Source organism: Capra hircus, chromosome 24 (assembly GCF_001704415.2).
Source record: "Capra hircus breed San Clemente chromosome 24, ASM170441v1, whole genome shotgun sequence".
In the NCBI taxonomy this organism is placed as follows: domain Eukaryota; kingdom Metazoa; phylum Chordata; class Mammalia; order Artiodactyla; family Bovidae; genus Capra; species Capra hircus.
This window is the reverse complement of record NC_030831.1, coordinates 41,287,686-41,305,323: the sequence shown is the minus strand read 5'-3', so window position 1 is coordinate 41,305,323 and position 17,638 is coordinate 41,287,686. Positions and strand designations below refer to the sequence as shown.

The 17,638-nt window shown below is 43.6% G+C and overlaps 1 protein-coding gene across 7 annotated transcripts in view; it reads right to left on the bottom strand.

Moving 5' to 3' along the window:
* The window catches only part of PTPRM (protein tyrosine phosphatase, receptor type M), a 654,986-nt gene that overhangs the window by 39,546 nt on the left and 597,802 nt on the right, over nt 1-17,638 (bottom strand). For all 7 annotated transcript variants that reach the window (XM_018039452.1, XM_018039446.1, XM_018039449.1 and 4 more), the window contains one exon: nt 5,093-5,190. In XM_018039452.1, the coding sequence (XP_017894941.1) occupies nt 5,093-5,190 (98 nt within the window). The remainder of the gene's footprint in view (nt 1-5,092; nt 5,191-17,638) is intronic.

Sequence of the window (17,638 nt, the reverse complement as noted above, 5' to 3'; positions counted from 1 at the left end):
GGGGCCACCTTGTATGGGATGGGTCCTGATAGAAGGAATAGAGGCCACCTATTTATTCCAAGGCAGGCAACTCAGAGTGAAGCCTGCATCCCACTAAAAGGTGCCACATCCAACAGACAGTGGGCTCTAATGTCTGAGGCTTTTTCACTGGAGTCACTTCATAGCACGGTCTTCCTTTGACCTGTTAGCCAATGCTGTCCCAATTTTTCCTTAAAGAAAGAGGGTTTATCATATAAGAACAGCTCATGTTTAGTCACTGGGTCCTGAGACAGCACATTTTGAAATTTCAATTGAGCAAAAAATATGTGCATGCCTTTATTTTTAAAAAATCCAGTAGTAGTTGTTATTTTTAATAATTACTTACTTTTCAAAATAATTTATCTTGGAATTATTTTAAGTGAAGTGAAGTGAAGTTGCTCAGTCGTGTTCAACTCTTTGCGACCCCATGGACTGTAGCCTACTATACTCCTCTGTCCAAGGGATTTTCCAGGCAAGAGTACTGGAGTGGGTTGCCATTTCCTTCTCCACAGGATTTTAAGTGAGCTCTGATGCAAATATGTTGTTGTTCAGTCTCTAAGTCGTGTCTGACTCTTTGTCACCCCAGGGACTGCAGCACACCAGGCTTCCCTGCCCTTCACTAGCTCCTGGAGTTTGCTCAAACTCATGTCCATTGAGTCAGTGATGCCATCCAACCATCTCATCCTCTGTCGCCCTCTTCTCTTCCTGCCTTCAGTCTTTCCCAGCATCAGGGACTCTGCCAATGAGTTGGCTCTTCACATCAGGTGGCCAAAGTATTGGAGCTTCAGTTTCACCGTCAGTCCTTCCAGGGATATTGAATATTCAGGGTTGATTTCCTTTAGGATTGATTGGTTTGATCTCCTTGCTATCCAAGGGACTCTCAAGAGTCTTCTTCAACACCACAGTACAAAAGCATGAATTGTTCAGCACTCAGCCTTCTTCATGGTCCAACTCTCACATCTACACATGACTACTGGAAAAACCATAGCTTTGAGTATACGTAAAATCTGGTAAATAACTCAACGAATATTGTTATCGGGAAAGCAAAGCAGAGTGAAGCAGTCTCCATATCTCTTCCTCCTCAACACATGAGGCAGTCAACACGTGTATGTGAGACGAGTAAGGACTCAGAATCAATCATACATTTCAGGGGAAGAAACAGGTAAAGCGTTGAGCTTGGCTGTTTCACAGTGAACCTAGTGGATACCAGCTGCTCTAGGTGGGGCAAATTCTCCTTTGTTAGCTTTGTTGGGCATTTCCTCAGCTCCAGGAGGGAGAGACCACAAATTTATAATGCTGTCTCCTCCCTGAAAGGAGTTTGCTTTTATGGCAGAGTTGAAAATTTGTTTTTTTCAGTAGTCATTACTGCTTTTATAGCAACCTACTGATTTGGGGGTGAAAAGGTAATTTATTTATTTTTAAGTATTTATTTATTTGTTTGCTTATTTGGTTGTGCCCAGTCTTAGTTTCAGCATGTAGGATCTTTAGTTGTGGCACATGGGATCTAGTTTCCTGACCGGGGATGGAACTTGGGGCCCTACATTGGGAGTATGGTCTTAGCCACTGGACCACCTGGGAAGTCCCAAGGAAGGTAATTCATAAATGCCACTATAGGTCTCAGTTGTGCTGGAGAAAAGGTAAGGGTTACCTTAATACTTATGTTTAGGAAGTCCTCAGAATGGGGTGGGTACTTCTCTAACCACCTGCCATGTAGAGACTGGTTTAATCTTTACCAGATCCCTATAAAGCAGGTGGCATGATATCTATAGTGCCCAGGTGAGGGGCCGGTGGTGGGGAGCTCAGCGACCTCTTCTAGGCTGGTCACACAAGGAGCTCCCCCCACCCCTCTGGCCAGCTTCCCTGCTCTCAGCATCTCCCAGGAGACAGGGAATCCAAAGGCGTAAATGGCTTTTACACTGTTGGCAGTAAACCTGTGCTTTTTCAGTTTTTATACTTTATCTAATAGTCCCGTAGCGTCTCCCCTCTTGTCTCATCACTTTACTAATATCCTTTACAGAAACTTTTACGTTTTAATGGTCCATTTTCCCCGTCCTTTTCTTAATGTGATGAGCTTTTGGTCTCTTTGAAACACTCCTAAAACAAAGGACATAAATGTGCCCTCCATATTTTCTTCTAAGTTTTAAAGCATTTAAAACTTTTGGTTTTATTTGGTATTCAATTTGGGGCTTTTCTTTTAGTCCACATGAATAACCAAACGTGCCAGTTCAATTGATGGAAAAGCTCATGTTTTTCCCACTAATTACACATTTTCCTACAAACGCCTACATCAACATCTGGGCTCTCATTTTTTGATCTGTTGATGTGTTTATTTCTTCCTGATTTGCGGTGTCTATCATTTCCCCTTTTCCTATGTTCTTGTCTGGTTTTGATATCAAGGTTATACTAGCCTCTTAAAACAAAATGGGGAAATAGACTCTCTTTTTCTCTTCTCAGAATAATTTTTATAAGATTTGACTTACCCATTCCTTGAATATTTAGCAGAATATATCTATAATACAATTGGGAGTAATACTTTCCATGGGTCACTTTTTAACTATAATTCACTTTTTAAATAATTTTTGTCTCTTCAGAATTTCTGTTTCTTTTTGAGTCAGTTTTGGAAAATCAAATTTGTTAAGAAAATTGTTGATTTTATCCAAATTTTCAAATTGATTGTTATTCATATTATCTGTTATGTTAAAAATGTATCATGTTCCCACTACTTGTTATTTCTGATTTCTTTTCTTCTGATCTCCAGATGGTTGTCAATTTCATTAGTCCTTCCACAAAACCTTTTTGGTCACGGTGATCTCTATTATTGTTTCTTTGATTTTTATTTAATAACGTTCTGCTCTGGCGTTACTGTTTTCTTTTTTTAGTTTACTCTGTTCCTCATTTAGCTTCTTGAATTAGATGCTTAATTAGTCTTCTAGTAACAACCCTGAAGAACATATATATACTTTGGGTACCATTTGCTTGGCATCCTACACGCTTACTACATGATGCTTCACGATTCACAGTTCTAAGTATTTTCTGAGTGATGTGAGGGTGTTGTGCTTTGACCCATGAATTAGTGGAAGCGTTTTCTCACCAGAGCCTAAGTGAGGACCCATCTGCCCCTGTCATTTCCCTGTTCTGATGCCTGGCTGGCTTCCCTCTCCTTTGCCCCTCCCCCATTTCCCCCTTGGCCCTTTATCTGAGCATCTACCCTTTGTGAGTTTAGGTTTCATGTGGCCGTCTCAATTCAAATTCTTAGCACTGTACATGTCCAAGGCATTACATCCTGTTCTTGGTGGGCATTAGAACTCAAGATCCAAGCTCATGAGACTAAAGCCCTACTCCACGTGTCAGGACCCACGGGCACCATCACGTCAGCCTCTAGTGGGAGCCTGTTGCCTCCTCCCCCCTTTCTCTAGTCCTTGCTTCTTCACTGTTCTCTAGTAGTTTACTTTTTTAAGAGCTAAGTTAAACATTTTTAACATTTATGTTTACATATACATTTATATTTTATATTAAATACATTGAAACTCATTTACATTTTATCTACAATTTCAGGATGTTTGTTAAGAGGATTTTCTTTGGCTTGTCATCTTTGCTAGAATTTTAACTACCTCCCACTTTTTAAGTCTCTCTTCTTCCTGGTTAGTGCTTCCTGAGACCTTCTGAAAATCCATTTGTAAGAACAGCTTTATTGAAGAAGTGTAACTGATGTACTGAGTTAGCCCAAAAGTTCGTTCGGGTTTCCGTAGGGTGTTAAGGAAAAGCTCGAATGAACTTTTGGGCCAACCCAATACAGAGAACTTCAGGTGCACAACTGGATAGCTTCTGACATAGTGAATGCCCTTGGTACAATCACTACAACCAAGGTCAGGGGCAATATCCATTACCTCCTGTGGTTTCTTACATGCCTTTGGGCTTTGTGCATGTGTGTGTGTGTGTACTAAGAGCATTTGACATGAGGTCTACCCTCCTAACAAATTAGTGGGTGATGCTCTATTGCTGACTACAAGCAAGCTTTGTACGCAGATCTCTAGAACTTATGCCTCTGGTGTCACTGAGACCTTACACGCACTGAACATCAACCCCAGCTTCTCCTCCCCCGATTCCTGGCGCTCACTCCTGTACTTTCTGCTTCTGTGACTTGACTCTTCTCCATCACTCACTCCTATGGGTGGAATAGTCCAGTGCCTGCCCTGTTTAAGTGGCTTACTTCACCTGACCTGACATCCTTCAGATGCAACCGAGTTGTCAATGGCAGGGATTTCTTTTTTAAGGCTGACATAGAATCTTAAGAAACAACCCCTCTATCACTTCTGCCTCTAATATTTCAGTTGGAGGCTAATCTCTAGGCGCAGAGTAATCTCACAATGTCAACATCTCTAAGAAGTGATGGGTCCTCCAGCAGAACCATGGAAATGGCCTCACTCTTCAACAGAGCAGCTGCATTCTATATGTCTTCTCGCTTTCAGATTCCCCTTTGGGAGTAATCCTGTTGCATCCTATGACCGAGATCTTAACTACTGAAGAATTTCCTGGTTAAATAAAAATAGCTCATCCGCAGTTAATACAGAGGAAGTAACCCAAGACCTCGGGGGCGGCGTGTGGTCCCCACTTCACAGGTCAGGAGAGGGAGGAAAGGGACGATCTAAGCGAGAGGAGATGCTGGAATTCTAAGCCTGGGCTTGACTCCAGGGCTGCGGGCTGTTCTCAGGGAGGATTGTCCCCCAGGTGGGGAATGCAGGCCTGCCTCCGGGGGGCTCCCCTTGTGCTCTGACACCCAAGCACCAGCACGCGTGCTTCACTATGGTTTGTGTTGTTGTGTGCTGCATATATCCGGGCAACAACTGCTTTTAAATCTTGAGTGCCTTTGCTGTCTGTTGCTATCGCAACAAATGAAAGCAATTCAGGCTATGTTTACTGATAATTTATAAGCAAGGACAGCAAGCCAGAGGAGGAGCCTAGTGGTTAGCATTTTCGGAAGGACACAACACTGCATCCAGGGCTGGCTCCTGCCCTCCTTCACACAGGTGTCTAAGGAAGGAACAGACGACTGGGAGGCGGAGAGGCCACTTACCCGCCCCACTTCCACCAGGTTGGTCACCATGACGATGCTCGCTGTGTTCTCGTGCCACACCATCCTCCAGAAGTCAGAGATCGTCTCCTGCATCGGCCCTGCAGCAAAACACAGCAGAGACTTGTGTCGTCTCGGGGAGCTTGCACCTGCGGCACTTCCAGGGCTCACAAAGAAATCTCCGGACAGCCGCACGCAGTCCCTGCATCCCTCTAGGTGGACAGAATTCTCCCTTCTAGTGTTGATGTGGCGGCGGGGGGGCACTCTTCCTATAATAGCACCCTTAGAAACACGGAATTTTTCACTCATGGTTTAATTTTCTCATGTCATCCAGCGCATCTGTATTTGAGCCCTTTTTGCCCTTCTTAAATGACTGCTGTGAAAGAAAGTTATTTCTTTATCATTTAGCTATTTATCTCTATAATACTCAAGAGTGTGATTTAAAAAAAAGGGGTACCATCACTCTTCCTGCTAACAACTGGCGATATCCAGGGAAGCAGTCTTCCCTGGATAGAATGAAATGAGCCTCTATAGGAAAGATGGCCTTCACTGGTTTCTAGTATTTTTCTTAATCTGTGCTATCTGTCAAATTAATCCTTTCTAGAATTTTCACCTAACACCTTCCAGCAAGTTTGCAGTTTCGAGCACTTGTACTTCCTGTCACTGACCATGATCTGCTTTCCCAGCTCCTGGGATCTGAGCATTAAGGAGCTCTTTTTATGGACTGGAAAAAAAGAGGGAAAATCTGTGTTACAAAATGCCAGTGCTATAGACACTGTGAAGGCACAGAAAGCTGGAATTTAAACTTTCTTTAAATGCAGATATTTTTAAAAAGACCCAAATTCTATGTTCCAACACGTTTGAGGGTCTCCATGTAATAGAATAAATTTTTTTTTGATAAATCTTCATGGTTCCTATTTATTTCAGTGTGTCAGTAATACATAATTAAAAACTAAGGTTAACTAGCATATTAGCCTTTTCTACTAAAATTACAAAGGACTTATCTCTGACCATTCCCAATTTACATGCAATTTTTCCATAGTGTTTATCACTTTTTGAAGCCCACCATGGATGCTATTTTAATACAATGTTTATATTTTCACATTTGTCAATTTCTTTGCTCCCTTTCAAACAATTTTAGAACTCTTGTCTAGCTCATCTTTTAAATTCTCACAATCACGAAATATATTCTTCAGGAATTTCTTTAGGTTCTGCTGATGGCAAGCTCTCAGAATTATTTGCTGAATACATATTTAGTTTAACTGGGTACGTATTTCTACAGTGACGTTTATTCTGTGGTTTCCATTTTAACAGCGTAAGTCCGTATATGACCGGTAGACACGTGGGGAAAGGAGAGGAAGACGCCTTCAAAGGTGGACGGGCTGGACAGCTGTGCTGTTGGTTCTGGACGTTGTAGATTCCCGGGTTTGGAGTGTGAATATGTGAGTTTGGGATCTGCCTCTGGCTTTGAACTGAGTGTGTGACGTAGGGCAAGTTATTTGGTCACGAAAAAAGACAAACAACCCAATTTACCAAAGAAAATGGGCAGTGCACTTGAACAGACATTTCTCTAATGCCCAACATCATTAGTCGTTAGGCAAATGCAAACCACAGCCACAGAAAGATACCATCTCATACCCCCTGGGATGGTTATAATTAGAGAAAAAAGCCAGAAAATAACACTGTGATCTTAGTATCTGCATGTCTCTTTATCTACATACTGATTTCAGGAACATGGCTGAGGGTTATTTTGAAAATCTGTGGAATGAGCACTGACTCAGGCATTTTATACACAGTCACATGTTAGAACAAAAACCAGGTGCCAAAAAAACCGCAAAACAACAACAACCCAAGGTGCATTTACATTAAAATAGTATCAGGAATGGAGAGGATAAATTGGAGTTATATTTAAAGCAATTTGAGCTGTAAGTTGATCAATTTTTATACGTATTTGAAGTTTTCTATGTCGAGATTAAAAAAAAATCTCACCAAGAGATATATTATCATTGACTGTAGAATCTGGTCAGTAAAAACAGAAATATTTCTCCACAAATTATTTTGCAGAAATCAGTAGGTTAAGCCATAGGTTAGGAAGAAGAACTTCTAATCTTCGTTTGCCTTACAAAATGAACATTAAGGAAATTAAAGCTTCTAAAGCCCAAGGCCATAAAAGAACTGAAGATGCAAAAAACAACAGAAAAGCCAAAAAAGAAACCAAAAAAGGGTGCATTTAAAGCTATTTATTGATGGTCACTTGCTGGCTGAGCAAAGGGGGCATACCTGGCCCCTTCAGTCACTGCCCGTTTCTCTTGACCAAGTATCAGTTTCTTCTTTTTCTTCTTCCTCACTGTCAAGCTTCCTTCCCTTTTCTCTGAATACAAATGTCTACTGTTCCTCCTGCTGCTGTGACTACACTCTTCCTCTCCTCGTGAGAACCCCTCCACCTCCTGAGCCTCTGCGTCGAGTCCGTTTATGGGACCTTGAGCGCTGCCCCCGACAAAGCTTTGCCTGCCGCTTGCCCCGTCCCTTGGCGTGTGCGTGCCATTCTCCTGATGGACGGGCTGAAGATTTCAGTGACTTCAGTCAAGGTTACCGGGGACACAAGTAAACATCGGATCTCATCAATCACTATGCTTCCAGCTCACGGGAGGAGAGGTGTCTCCATTGTGTACTTAACAGCTTGTTACTTATTCACAAGGAAAAAATAACCCGAGTCCATCTTTGTGCAGATGCGACCCTGAAACAAAGGGGTGACACTCTCTGTTTCCACCAGACACACAGGCCTGTGCTACCTGCTCTGAAACTTCCAGAACCAGTTCTGATGACAATGGCTACCGTGGGTGAATCTGGTGCCCCAGCATTGCAGATGCATGTGCTTTCAGAAAGAAATCTTCCTCTCCCCTCAGTGCCCAACAGAGACATTCAAGGCTGGGCAACTTCCCAGGTGCAACTCACTGGCCCTTCCTCGACTCTAGAGCCGCTGTGATGACTTATCTCAAGTTCCCCTGGGAGGAGGGAACGTGGCTGTCGTGCTTACTGCTCTATCCTTAGGGTCCATGGAGTACCCAGCACAGAGCAGGGCTCATAAATACATGAATGAATGAGTACTTCTGTATGCATTGCTATAAACCATATTATTTACTATTAAAGTGTTATATTAAGAGTGTGGACTCTTTGTCACCGCATGGACTATAGCTTTCCAGGCTCCTCTGTCCATGGAATTCTCCAGGCAAGAATACTGGAGTGGATAGCCATACCCTTCTCCAGCAAATCTTCCCCACCCAGGGATCCAACCTGGGTCTCTTGCATTGCAGGTAGATTCTTTACTGTCTAAACCACCTGGGAAGCCCCATATAAATATTAAGTTCTATTAATAGATAATACTTATAGGAGTCTCTTTCTTGACATCTTTTGGAGGTTATCTATAGAAGCTTGAAAGAACACTGAGTCTAGTTCTTCCTGATTTATTATAAAGGGGGGCATCTTTTGCAAGGGCTTCTTCAGAGTGAGTGTGAGGGTCCCCCAGTCTCCAGAATGCTGCCGGGCAGTGCTGCAGAAGCTGGTTCCAACCACTGAGCAGCTGGCTCCTTGGAGTCCCCCTGCTCCCAATGCTTTCCGTCCAATCTCAACCCAATCCATCATTTGGAGCCTGAGTGCAATTCTGGCTTCCACCAACGGTTGTCAACTCTGGCTGCATATTACAATCACTGTGCAGCTTTACAAAATTCTGATGACCTAACCCAAGAGTCTCTGGGTTTACTAGCCCGGGAGGGTTGGTCTTGTGGGGAAGGGCCACAGAGATTCAGCATCGAGGCATTTGGCTACGCCTCTGACCTAACTGTCAGGTGGTCTTGTTCAGAGGTGGAATACCCAAGATCTGTGGTTTTTCAATCTATTGAATAGTCTAACCCACATATAAGTTCTGCGAATCAAGAAGTCCCAATTCTTTCTGATTTAGAAGGAACTTGACTCATAAGAGGGGGATTCTCTGGTGGTTCAGACAGTAAAGAATCTACCTGCAATGCAGGAAACCTGGGTTTGATCCCTGGGTCAGGAAGATTCCCTGGAGAAGGGAATGGCAACCCATTCCCTTCAGTATTCCCTCCAGTATTCTTGCCTGGAGAATTCCATGGACAGAGGAGCCCGGGAGGCTACGATCCCTGGGGCTGCAAAGAGTCGGACATGACCGAGTGACTAACGCTTTCACTTTCACTCATAAGACATCATCTAGGAACATGGCTGTACCATTTCACTGAGGGGCAAAGCAGAAGTCAAGGTGACACAGGTTTTTTACGATGTTTACTTAACTACTTTCGGGGTATCTTTAAAGCACAGGGTGTGATCCATGGAGAGGTCACTGGCGACTGCTCTTGGGGTGGACAAACAGCTAAACTCCTATGACAAGGAATCCAAAACAGAAGGCAAAGGATGCCTTAAACCCTGTCCCTCCGGCATCAACAGCTGGGATGACAACCCCGGAAGGTATCTGGTTTCTGCAGTTGCTGGCTGGGTAGGGGCCCATGATCGGTGTGGCTATGCCTTTACAGACGTTGGTACAATAGGTGGGAAGGTTATTCTCAGCAGCTGTCCTAGGGGGACCAAAGCGTTTGAAACTAAGGTCTCGAAACTTCAATAGCATCAGGCCAGCACTACATCCCGTTTCCCTGATGACCACTGGCACACACAGACCTCTCTTGGCAGAGAAGGAGGCATGCAGACAGGTGGTTCTTATACCACCCAGCCCCCAGAGGAGAAGCAACAAGAAGAGGCAGAAAGAACGAGAGCAGAATAAAAACAGTGACAAGCTGTCAGTGAAAGACATCCAAGGATGGCCCTATTGTGTGAAACTATTTCTCTGGCTCATGGGCAGTGAGAGATATTAAAAATGACAATGTCAAGGTCTTGATAGATGACTCTGCCCTCTCCCTTTCACATTCTCATTTCTATGCAGTATGCTTTCTGCGTTAATTAGAGCCAGAGGAAGTCAAGGTCCTTGGAGCTCACAGTGATGCACGAGAGTTTTTGGAAGGGAAGAAAGAGTTCAGATATGCCCCAGTATTCCACTGTAAACAGGATAAAATCTAACTTCTTTTGAGCTCTTCCTATTTCTCAGGTATCCTTTGAGTATCTTACAAGTTATATTATCTCATTATTTTTAAATCACAGCCCTACTTAATAGGCACTACTATTCCCCCTCTTGGGTGGCTCAGCTGGTAAAGAACCTGCCTGCAATGCGGGAGACCAGGGTTCGATCCCTGGGTTGGGAAGATCCCCTGGAGAAGGGAATGGCTACCCATTCCAGTATTCTGGCCTGGAATATTCCATGGACTGTATAGTCCATGGGGTCACAAAGAGTTGGACATGATTGAGTGACTTTCACTTCACATTCCCCCACTTAACTGGAAGGACACTGAGGCAGAGAGAAGTTGGCAGAGTTGTCCATGGGGCCGAGCCTGAGGTCTGGTCCCACCAGTCACAACACCGCCCAGTGAGCATCCACGGGCATGACAGGTGCACATGTACAAGTCATCACAATCCCGGCAAGAATAAAAAAGAAGGAACCCACTGTCAACCACCTTTTAAACACATTTTTTAATGACATCAATGTTCTCTTAAGAGTCCCATGATCCCACTGCTACAGAATAAAGTCCAAGTTCATGAGCACGGCCCCTCCTAAGTTCAGGTTCATGAGCACTGTCCTTGGCAGCACTAACCTCCCCTGTACCCAAGCATTTCTAGAACCCAGCACGTAATGGTTTACTCCCTCCATCCCCCACCATCCCAGCCCAAGCCATGTGCCCCCGAATGACCAGCCCAGCCTCACCCTTGGCCCCCCTCACTCTGTTCTCTCCATCTCAGCCACAGCTCACCTCTGCAAAGTGTCATTTTCCTGCTTAAAAATCTTCCAAGGGGTTTCCACTGAGTAAATCCCAGATTCCTGAATGAGGCAGACCTGGCCCCCCAGTTCTGTGCCTGGACCGGGTCTCCACTCTTGGCTTTGGCTGTTGCAGGTGCCGTGTACTTGGAGCACCTTGCAGGATCCCCCACCAGGACCCTTCTGAGCTTGCTTCACTCATTCACCCCCTTCCCAGCTCCTGGGGGAGATCTGAGTGTGTGACCTGTATCCACAGGTGAGCCTGCTGCATGCCAGGATCCTGGGACGATGAGGATGCCACAGTGAATGATGGAAACACAGCTCCTGCTTCACAGAAGCTTGAGGCTGTACCAGCTGCAGATAAGGCAAGAACACGCCACGTGTGCCCATAAAAGTGTGGTGTGGTCAGCAACCCTGGACTCCTAACTTTCAACGGAGACATGCACACCTCTGCAGACACATGGATATTTTCCAGGAGGGATGCAGATAGTTTCCAAAATAGTATTAATAATTCCTATACACTCAGCAGCTTTATGGACTCTGCCTATACTGATCTCTATGAGAAGGAGTCTAGGAACAGGGGTCTTTCTCGAACATGACAAAGCCCTCACTCATCTCAGCTATTACTATGGGGCACTGCCCAGGTGAAGAGACTGAGGGATGGGCGGAAACACTGACTGCAGAAACCCACAATGCTCCCCGCCTCCCCTTATGAAACATATCTCTGTGAAGGACAAAGTTTGGTGTTAAAAATGGGATATTTTGGTTCATGCTGAGATGCTCTGAATTCACAACATCCAAAGTGGCAGAGCCTGGGAACATTTGTTCTTTTAACTGCAGCTGGGCTGTTCTGTGGGACCACTGAAGCTTTCCTGGATACAACCCATGGATGAAAGTTTCATGTGTTTTCTTTCAGATTTGGCATGCCTTAATCTGTAAGATGATTAAAGTCTGTTTATTGTAATATCATAATATATTTATTCTCATTTCATCCATCCTCATTTTACCTTTAGAAAATAATTTAATATTGTCTATCTCCTATTAACAAGTAAACATATAAACTTATGATGAAAATTTTAGATAGCAACTTAAAATGTTGAAAGTGGGTACATAATTTTTTCAAACTTCTTTTGGGGATTCACAAGCAAAACCATTTGAAGACCACTGTCAACCTGAATATATTTATGCCTGAGTACATGCATGCTAACTTGCTTTAGTTATGTCCAACTCTTTGTGACCCTGTGGACTGTAGCCCAACAGGCTTCTCCGTCCATGGGATTTTCTAGGCAAGGGTACTGGAGTGGGCTGCCATTGCCTGCCCCCACTAGCACTATCTTTATCACTAGTGCCACCTGGAAGCCTGTATTTATGTCTAGAGTAGTCAAAGTCAGGAGGAAGTTGTATTTCTTCCTGCAATATTGTTTTTCCTGCAGTGCTGAACTGTAGAGTGGATGTGACTTTGCCGGGAGGAATATGGGGGGCAGGCCCTTGGGTGGAACATCCAGTACGGGTGACTCAGTGCCACCTGATGGGGGAGGGGACACACATGGAGCCATCTTCAGAGAGAATGCAAAAATTTTACAAAAATTTTGGGTTCAGATTTCATGAGTAGTAGAAAAACACAACTAGGAAGAAATCTTTTAGATGGAAAGCCTGCCTTCAAGGAAGAACGCAGAGGAGGAAGTGTCTGGTTGTCTCAGGCTGACATGTGATGAGGTGTCCACAGCCACAAGGAAGAAAGAGGGAGGAAGGGAAGAAGGAAGAAGGGGAAGGAAGAGGGCCCAGAGGAAGGGACCCAGTGGGCTGGAAAGCTGAGCCAAGTATCCAAAGGCCAAGTCCAGAGGAGCCTCTGAGCTCCCCAAAGGTGCAGATGGATGACAGTGTCCAGAAAGGACGGATCTAGCCTATGAACAAAAGCTCCCAGGAAACAGGAAAACACTGACTATGAATAGTAAACAACAGTAAAGAGACATCCGGGCAGAGATGCCTGGAAGCCCAGGGCTCACAGCTTGTGGCTCCCGGCAGTGAGTCCGGGACAAGGTCACGCAGGCTGGGCAGGCGGTCGGGTCCCCTCTGGCTTCCCCAGAGCCACTTGCCAGGCTCCAGGTGCAGAGCAGGGGCTCGGGCCTGATCTGGGTGGGCTCAGGAACTGGTGGGTCATGGACGAGCTGACCTTTGAGTCAGACTGTGGACGACGTGGGCTGCTCTTAGAGGGCAGTTCTGGATAAAACCAAGCAGGAGTCTAGCCCAAGACTGTTGTGTCAGCAAAGAGGCCAAGGGCTCTGGGCGCTGGCTGGGCGTGGCCCGTGTCAGGCTCTGGGGCTTCTGGCTCAACTCCATTGGAGGAGAAGACCCTTGATGGTGGGACACCGACATGGAAAACAGGGGCCTAGGATTTATGCATTCATTTTCAAGCTCTTACTCATAAATAAAACTGGCCCTAAATTTCTGATCCATTATTGTTTTCACTGCTGCTGGAGATAATCTAGATAAAGTATTATGAAGTCAGTTACTCAACATTTGGAGCATTAGATGTCCCTTCCTTCAGTGGCTTCTGAGTAAGTTTTTATTATAAAACTTTACATGCTTTTTCAATATGATGCTTCCATAACACTTACGTCTATAATTTTACATTTAGTAGCCTTTCATTTTTGCAGTAGTGAAATGTAAAAGTTAAAATATGCCACCATGCTTTACGGACTGAATCTGGTATGTCGCAAAAGGCACAAGGGCGACACAGAAAATAGTCGGCTTTTGCATTAATAACTAGTAAACCTTAACAACACTTATTTGATAGGTGCATTGGCTCTCCTCTGAAGCTAGATAAGGGAAAATTATGGAGTTTTTGTGTATAATTTTTGGTTTCAGCTGCAGAAAAAGAAACGCAAAGCTGAGATGGCTGGTTGCATGGGATTTAATCTGTTTATTTTCCTGAATTGTTAAGAGCATCCCTGTCCCTCAAATATCATTTAAAAGGAACAATAAAAATCAACTAAAGATTTCGAAGCAATCATTGAGAATTATTCTATGATGGGGAAAACACGAGAATACTTCATGTAATCTGAACTCAAAAATATAACTCGCAGCATTTTCTAAGGGCAACTCTTCAGTGAAACACCCTTCCTGTCCAGAATTATAGAATAAGGATGTTCACCAGTCTACTAGAAATTTTATTTAGTGACCACCAGTCCACTAGAATTTCAATTTGAATGTAGTAAAAAGAAGAGAAATTTGGCATTGGTGCTATTAAGAAATATGCCTTGCTAAGAATTAGTGTCAAATGTGATGACTAAATTAATGATGTCAAATAGTGCTTTTGCCTTTCTTTTCCTTCCTTCCTCTTTTCCTTTCTTTTTGTTACTATCTCTCCTATATTTACGTGGCTCTCACACAATAACAAATCCCTTTTTACACAGCCCAAGTCTTTCTTGTTTTAATTTTCTACTTGTTTTCCTTTCTTTTCCTTTTTAAGTTGAAGCATAGTTGATTGGTGAGCAGGAACTTGCTGATCACCCTATTTCTCCTGAATTGGCTCACAAGGTGCGTGTGCTCCTCTTACATCTGAGAAAACTCGGCATCCACCGTGTGTGCTGCATCCATCCCTCTGGGACATACCATTCTCCCGGCTGGAACACGGCACTCAAACCACGCCCTAAAATTCTTTCAGACTGAAACAAGGAAGTGTGCCAATGTGAGCCGTGCAAATATCTGCGGCTTTCCCTAGATAACTAGTCATGGGATGTCGGTTTTCAGGTGCAGCACCAGAACATAAGAAATCCTGATTGGACCCCGAAAGGTCATGTCAGACTTACTCACGAGAAAACTGGTATAAACCAAACACTAATGGACAGGCTACATATAAAACCTAAAAGAGCCTGGAAATCTTTGTAGTGTCTGTCATAACCCTTCAATCACTGGCTCTTCTCTGGTTAATACTCTGACTCTTATCTTATTCACTTATTCAGCTAGAAGTAATTATGAAATTTTAAGAACAACAGAGAATAATATAGTAGGCATTATTTAATATGGGGCTTCTCTGATGGCTCAGAAGGTAAAGAATCTGCCTGCAATGCAGGAGACCTGGGTTTGATTCCTGGGTCTGGAAGATCCCCTGAAGAAGGGAATGCTACCCATTCCAGTATTCTTGCCAGGAGAATTCCATGGGCAGAGGAGCCTGGTAGGCTACAGTCCATGGGGTTGCAGAGTCGGACACAACCGAGCAACTAATACTAGCACACCAGCACGAATAAAGATATGTTAAACAATACCTACTATATTCCAAAGAGATGCCAGGAACTTCATATTCAATTCTAATCATCACCTTACCATTTTTCATCTTTGTGTTGTCTAGTATCTTAGTTCCAATATGAGTTCATCCTATCTTGATTAGTCATTATTATAGTTTCTTTTCTGTTATAATTTTCTAATAGCTTTCATAATTTTTATTGTGGTTTTCCTTAATCTATCTTTATAAGGACAAAGTTCATGCATTTCCATATCACTTTTAACTATGTCTCAAGCCAACAGCAAAAACAGATAAAGAAGCACATTTCTAAAAAAAGTAAACTTAAAGTGAGTCATGTATTCTGAATACCTCTTCCTTTCTCTTACCCACTGCTTTAAGACCTTGCTGCTAAGTCGTTTAAGTTGTGTCCGACCCTGTGCAACCCCAGAGATGGCAGCCCACTAGGCTCTGCCATCCCTGGGATTCTCCAGGCAAGAACACTGGAGTGGGTTGCTATCTGTTTCTCCAATGCATGAAAGTGAAAATTGAAAGTTGTTCAGTCATGTCCGACTATTTGCAACCCCATAGACTGCAGCCCACCAGGCTCCTCCATCCATGGGATTTTCCAGGCAAGAGTACTGGAGTGGGGTGCCATTGCCCTCTCCGAGTAAGACCTTGAAACAAAAATAAATGAAAATAGTGGCTTTTAGACCAAAGTTTGAAATGATATTTTTAGAAGTTTTCTTTTTTCTTAAACAAAAGCAACATGTGTTAAAATTGATTTGTATGAGACATGTCAAAGGAAAAAATCTACAAGACCATCCTTAAAATAAATTATTTCTGATACACAAATAGTCCTAACCATTTAGATAGAATCAAGTGTTAATAAAATCCTGAATAAAGACTAAAAATCAAAAAGTCATATTAGAAATAACATTGGTGCTCCCATAGCACATCTACCATGTGATGATTTAAATCTCTAGCAGGGTTTTGTTAAAACCAACAAACATATTTTTACTTATAAAACACTGACATACTCAAAATTAAGAGATTCTTCAATGTGGTACCAATGTTCTCAATGTTAAGAAAACTTACAACAAAACCTCTGTTAGAAAAGAAAAGCAGAATAAAATTGGTCTCTGTGTTGCTAGAAAATTTGTTTTGGAAACTTGCTAATAAATTACTGGAAAAATTGTTACTATCCCTTTCATTTTCCTCTGTGTGAACAGGGGGGCTTGGGGGGTGGGGTCAGGGTGGGGTCACCTGCAAGGACTCAAAGCCACAATTACTTTCTAGCGTAATGTCTGCATTTTATTATTTGCATGTAAATATTTCATTGGGTTTTTTATTTTAAAGAACATATTAAACATGATAATGTTATTCTACTTTAAAAAGAACACTAATTTTTAAAATCATTGTACACACATCAATGACGCACTCCATGGTCTTTCTCTTCAGCTAACGTGCAGGGATCAAGGAACCCCCACCTTTCCTGGGCCTCCACTATGTGACGCTGATCCCAGTGGCCTGGAGCAAGAATTTCTCTTCCTCCAGCCCTACTCTTATCTCCCAGCTAGCTTCCTGGTGCAGATCAGCCACTTTGAGGCATCTGGTCAGCCAAGCAGAAGCTGGAGTCTGCCTTGCCGGCTCCACCCAACACAGGCTGCAGAAACAGGCCTAGAGCACAGGTCTTCCCTCCGTCTTCCTGTAACTCCCTCTCTGCTTCTCCGTCATCTATTCTCTTTCCCAGATCACTGCTCAGCTCCATTTTCTTCTCTAGTGGTTTCTTGGCTTCCAAAGCTGCTCTCTAAAGCATCCTGTGTGACTCTTAGATCAGAAATTGGTTTGGATGAAGCCTGTTGGAGAGGGACTTGTTCAGTTTGGAATTAAGCTGTTTTCACTTCCCTGTAACCTGACCCTAAGGATGCTTCAGAGAGGCCTGCAGGACCCCACACTGGTGTCCTCTGTTGCAACAGAAATGGCCAATGTCTGCAAGACTTCAAAAGCCAAAGGAAAATGTGCTTTCTGCAGTGGATGACAGCTTACTGTCTTTGCAACCCACATCTGTTTAAAAGTCAATAACAGTGACGATTGTTTTTGTACTCTGGAGGGGAATGTGGGATGCTGGTGAAAACCTAAGTGGTTCCCTTCGGTACATCCTGGAAGAAGCACGAACAGGTGTAGGATGTATTAGCTTTTATGAAGACGACGTGAGCATACGCTACACTTGGGTTAAAGCCTGGCTGCCTATGTGCTTTGAGAGCTGCGTCTTTGGAATCAGCGGAATGATGACAAGAGTTTCAGCTAATACCTGTGGAGAGACTGCTGGCAGAGCTGGTGTCTGAGCTCCAACAGTGTAACGACAGTGTCTACTCTCTAACTAACCATTCTGCTCCACCATCTCTGGGAGGGGTAAAAGCCATGTCCTGGTTACTGACATAAAACATGT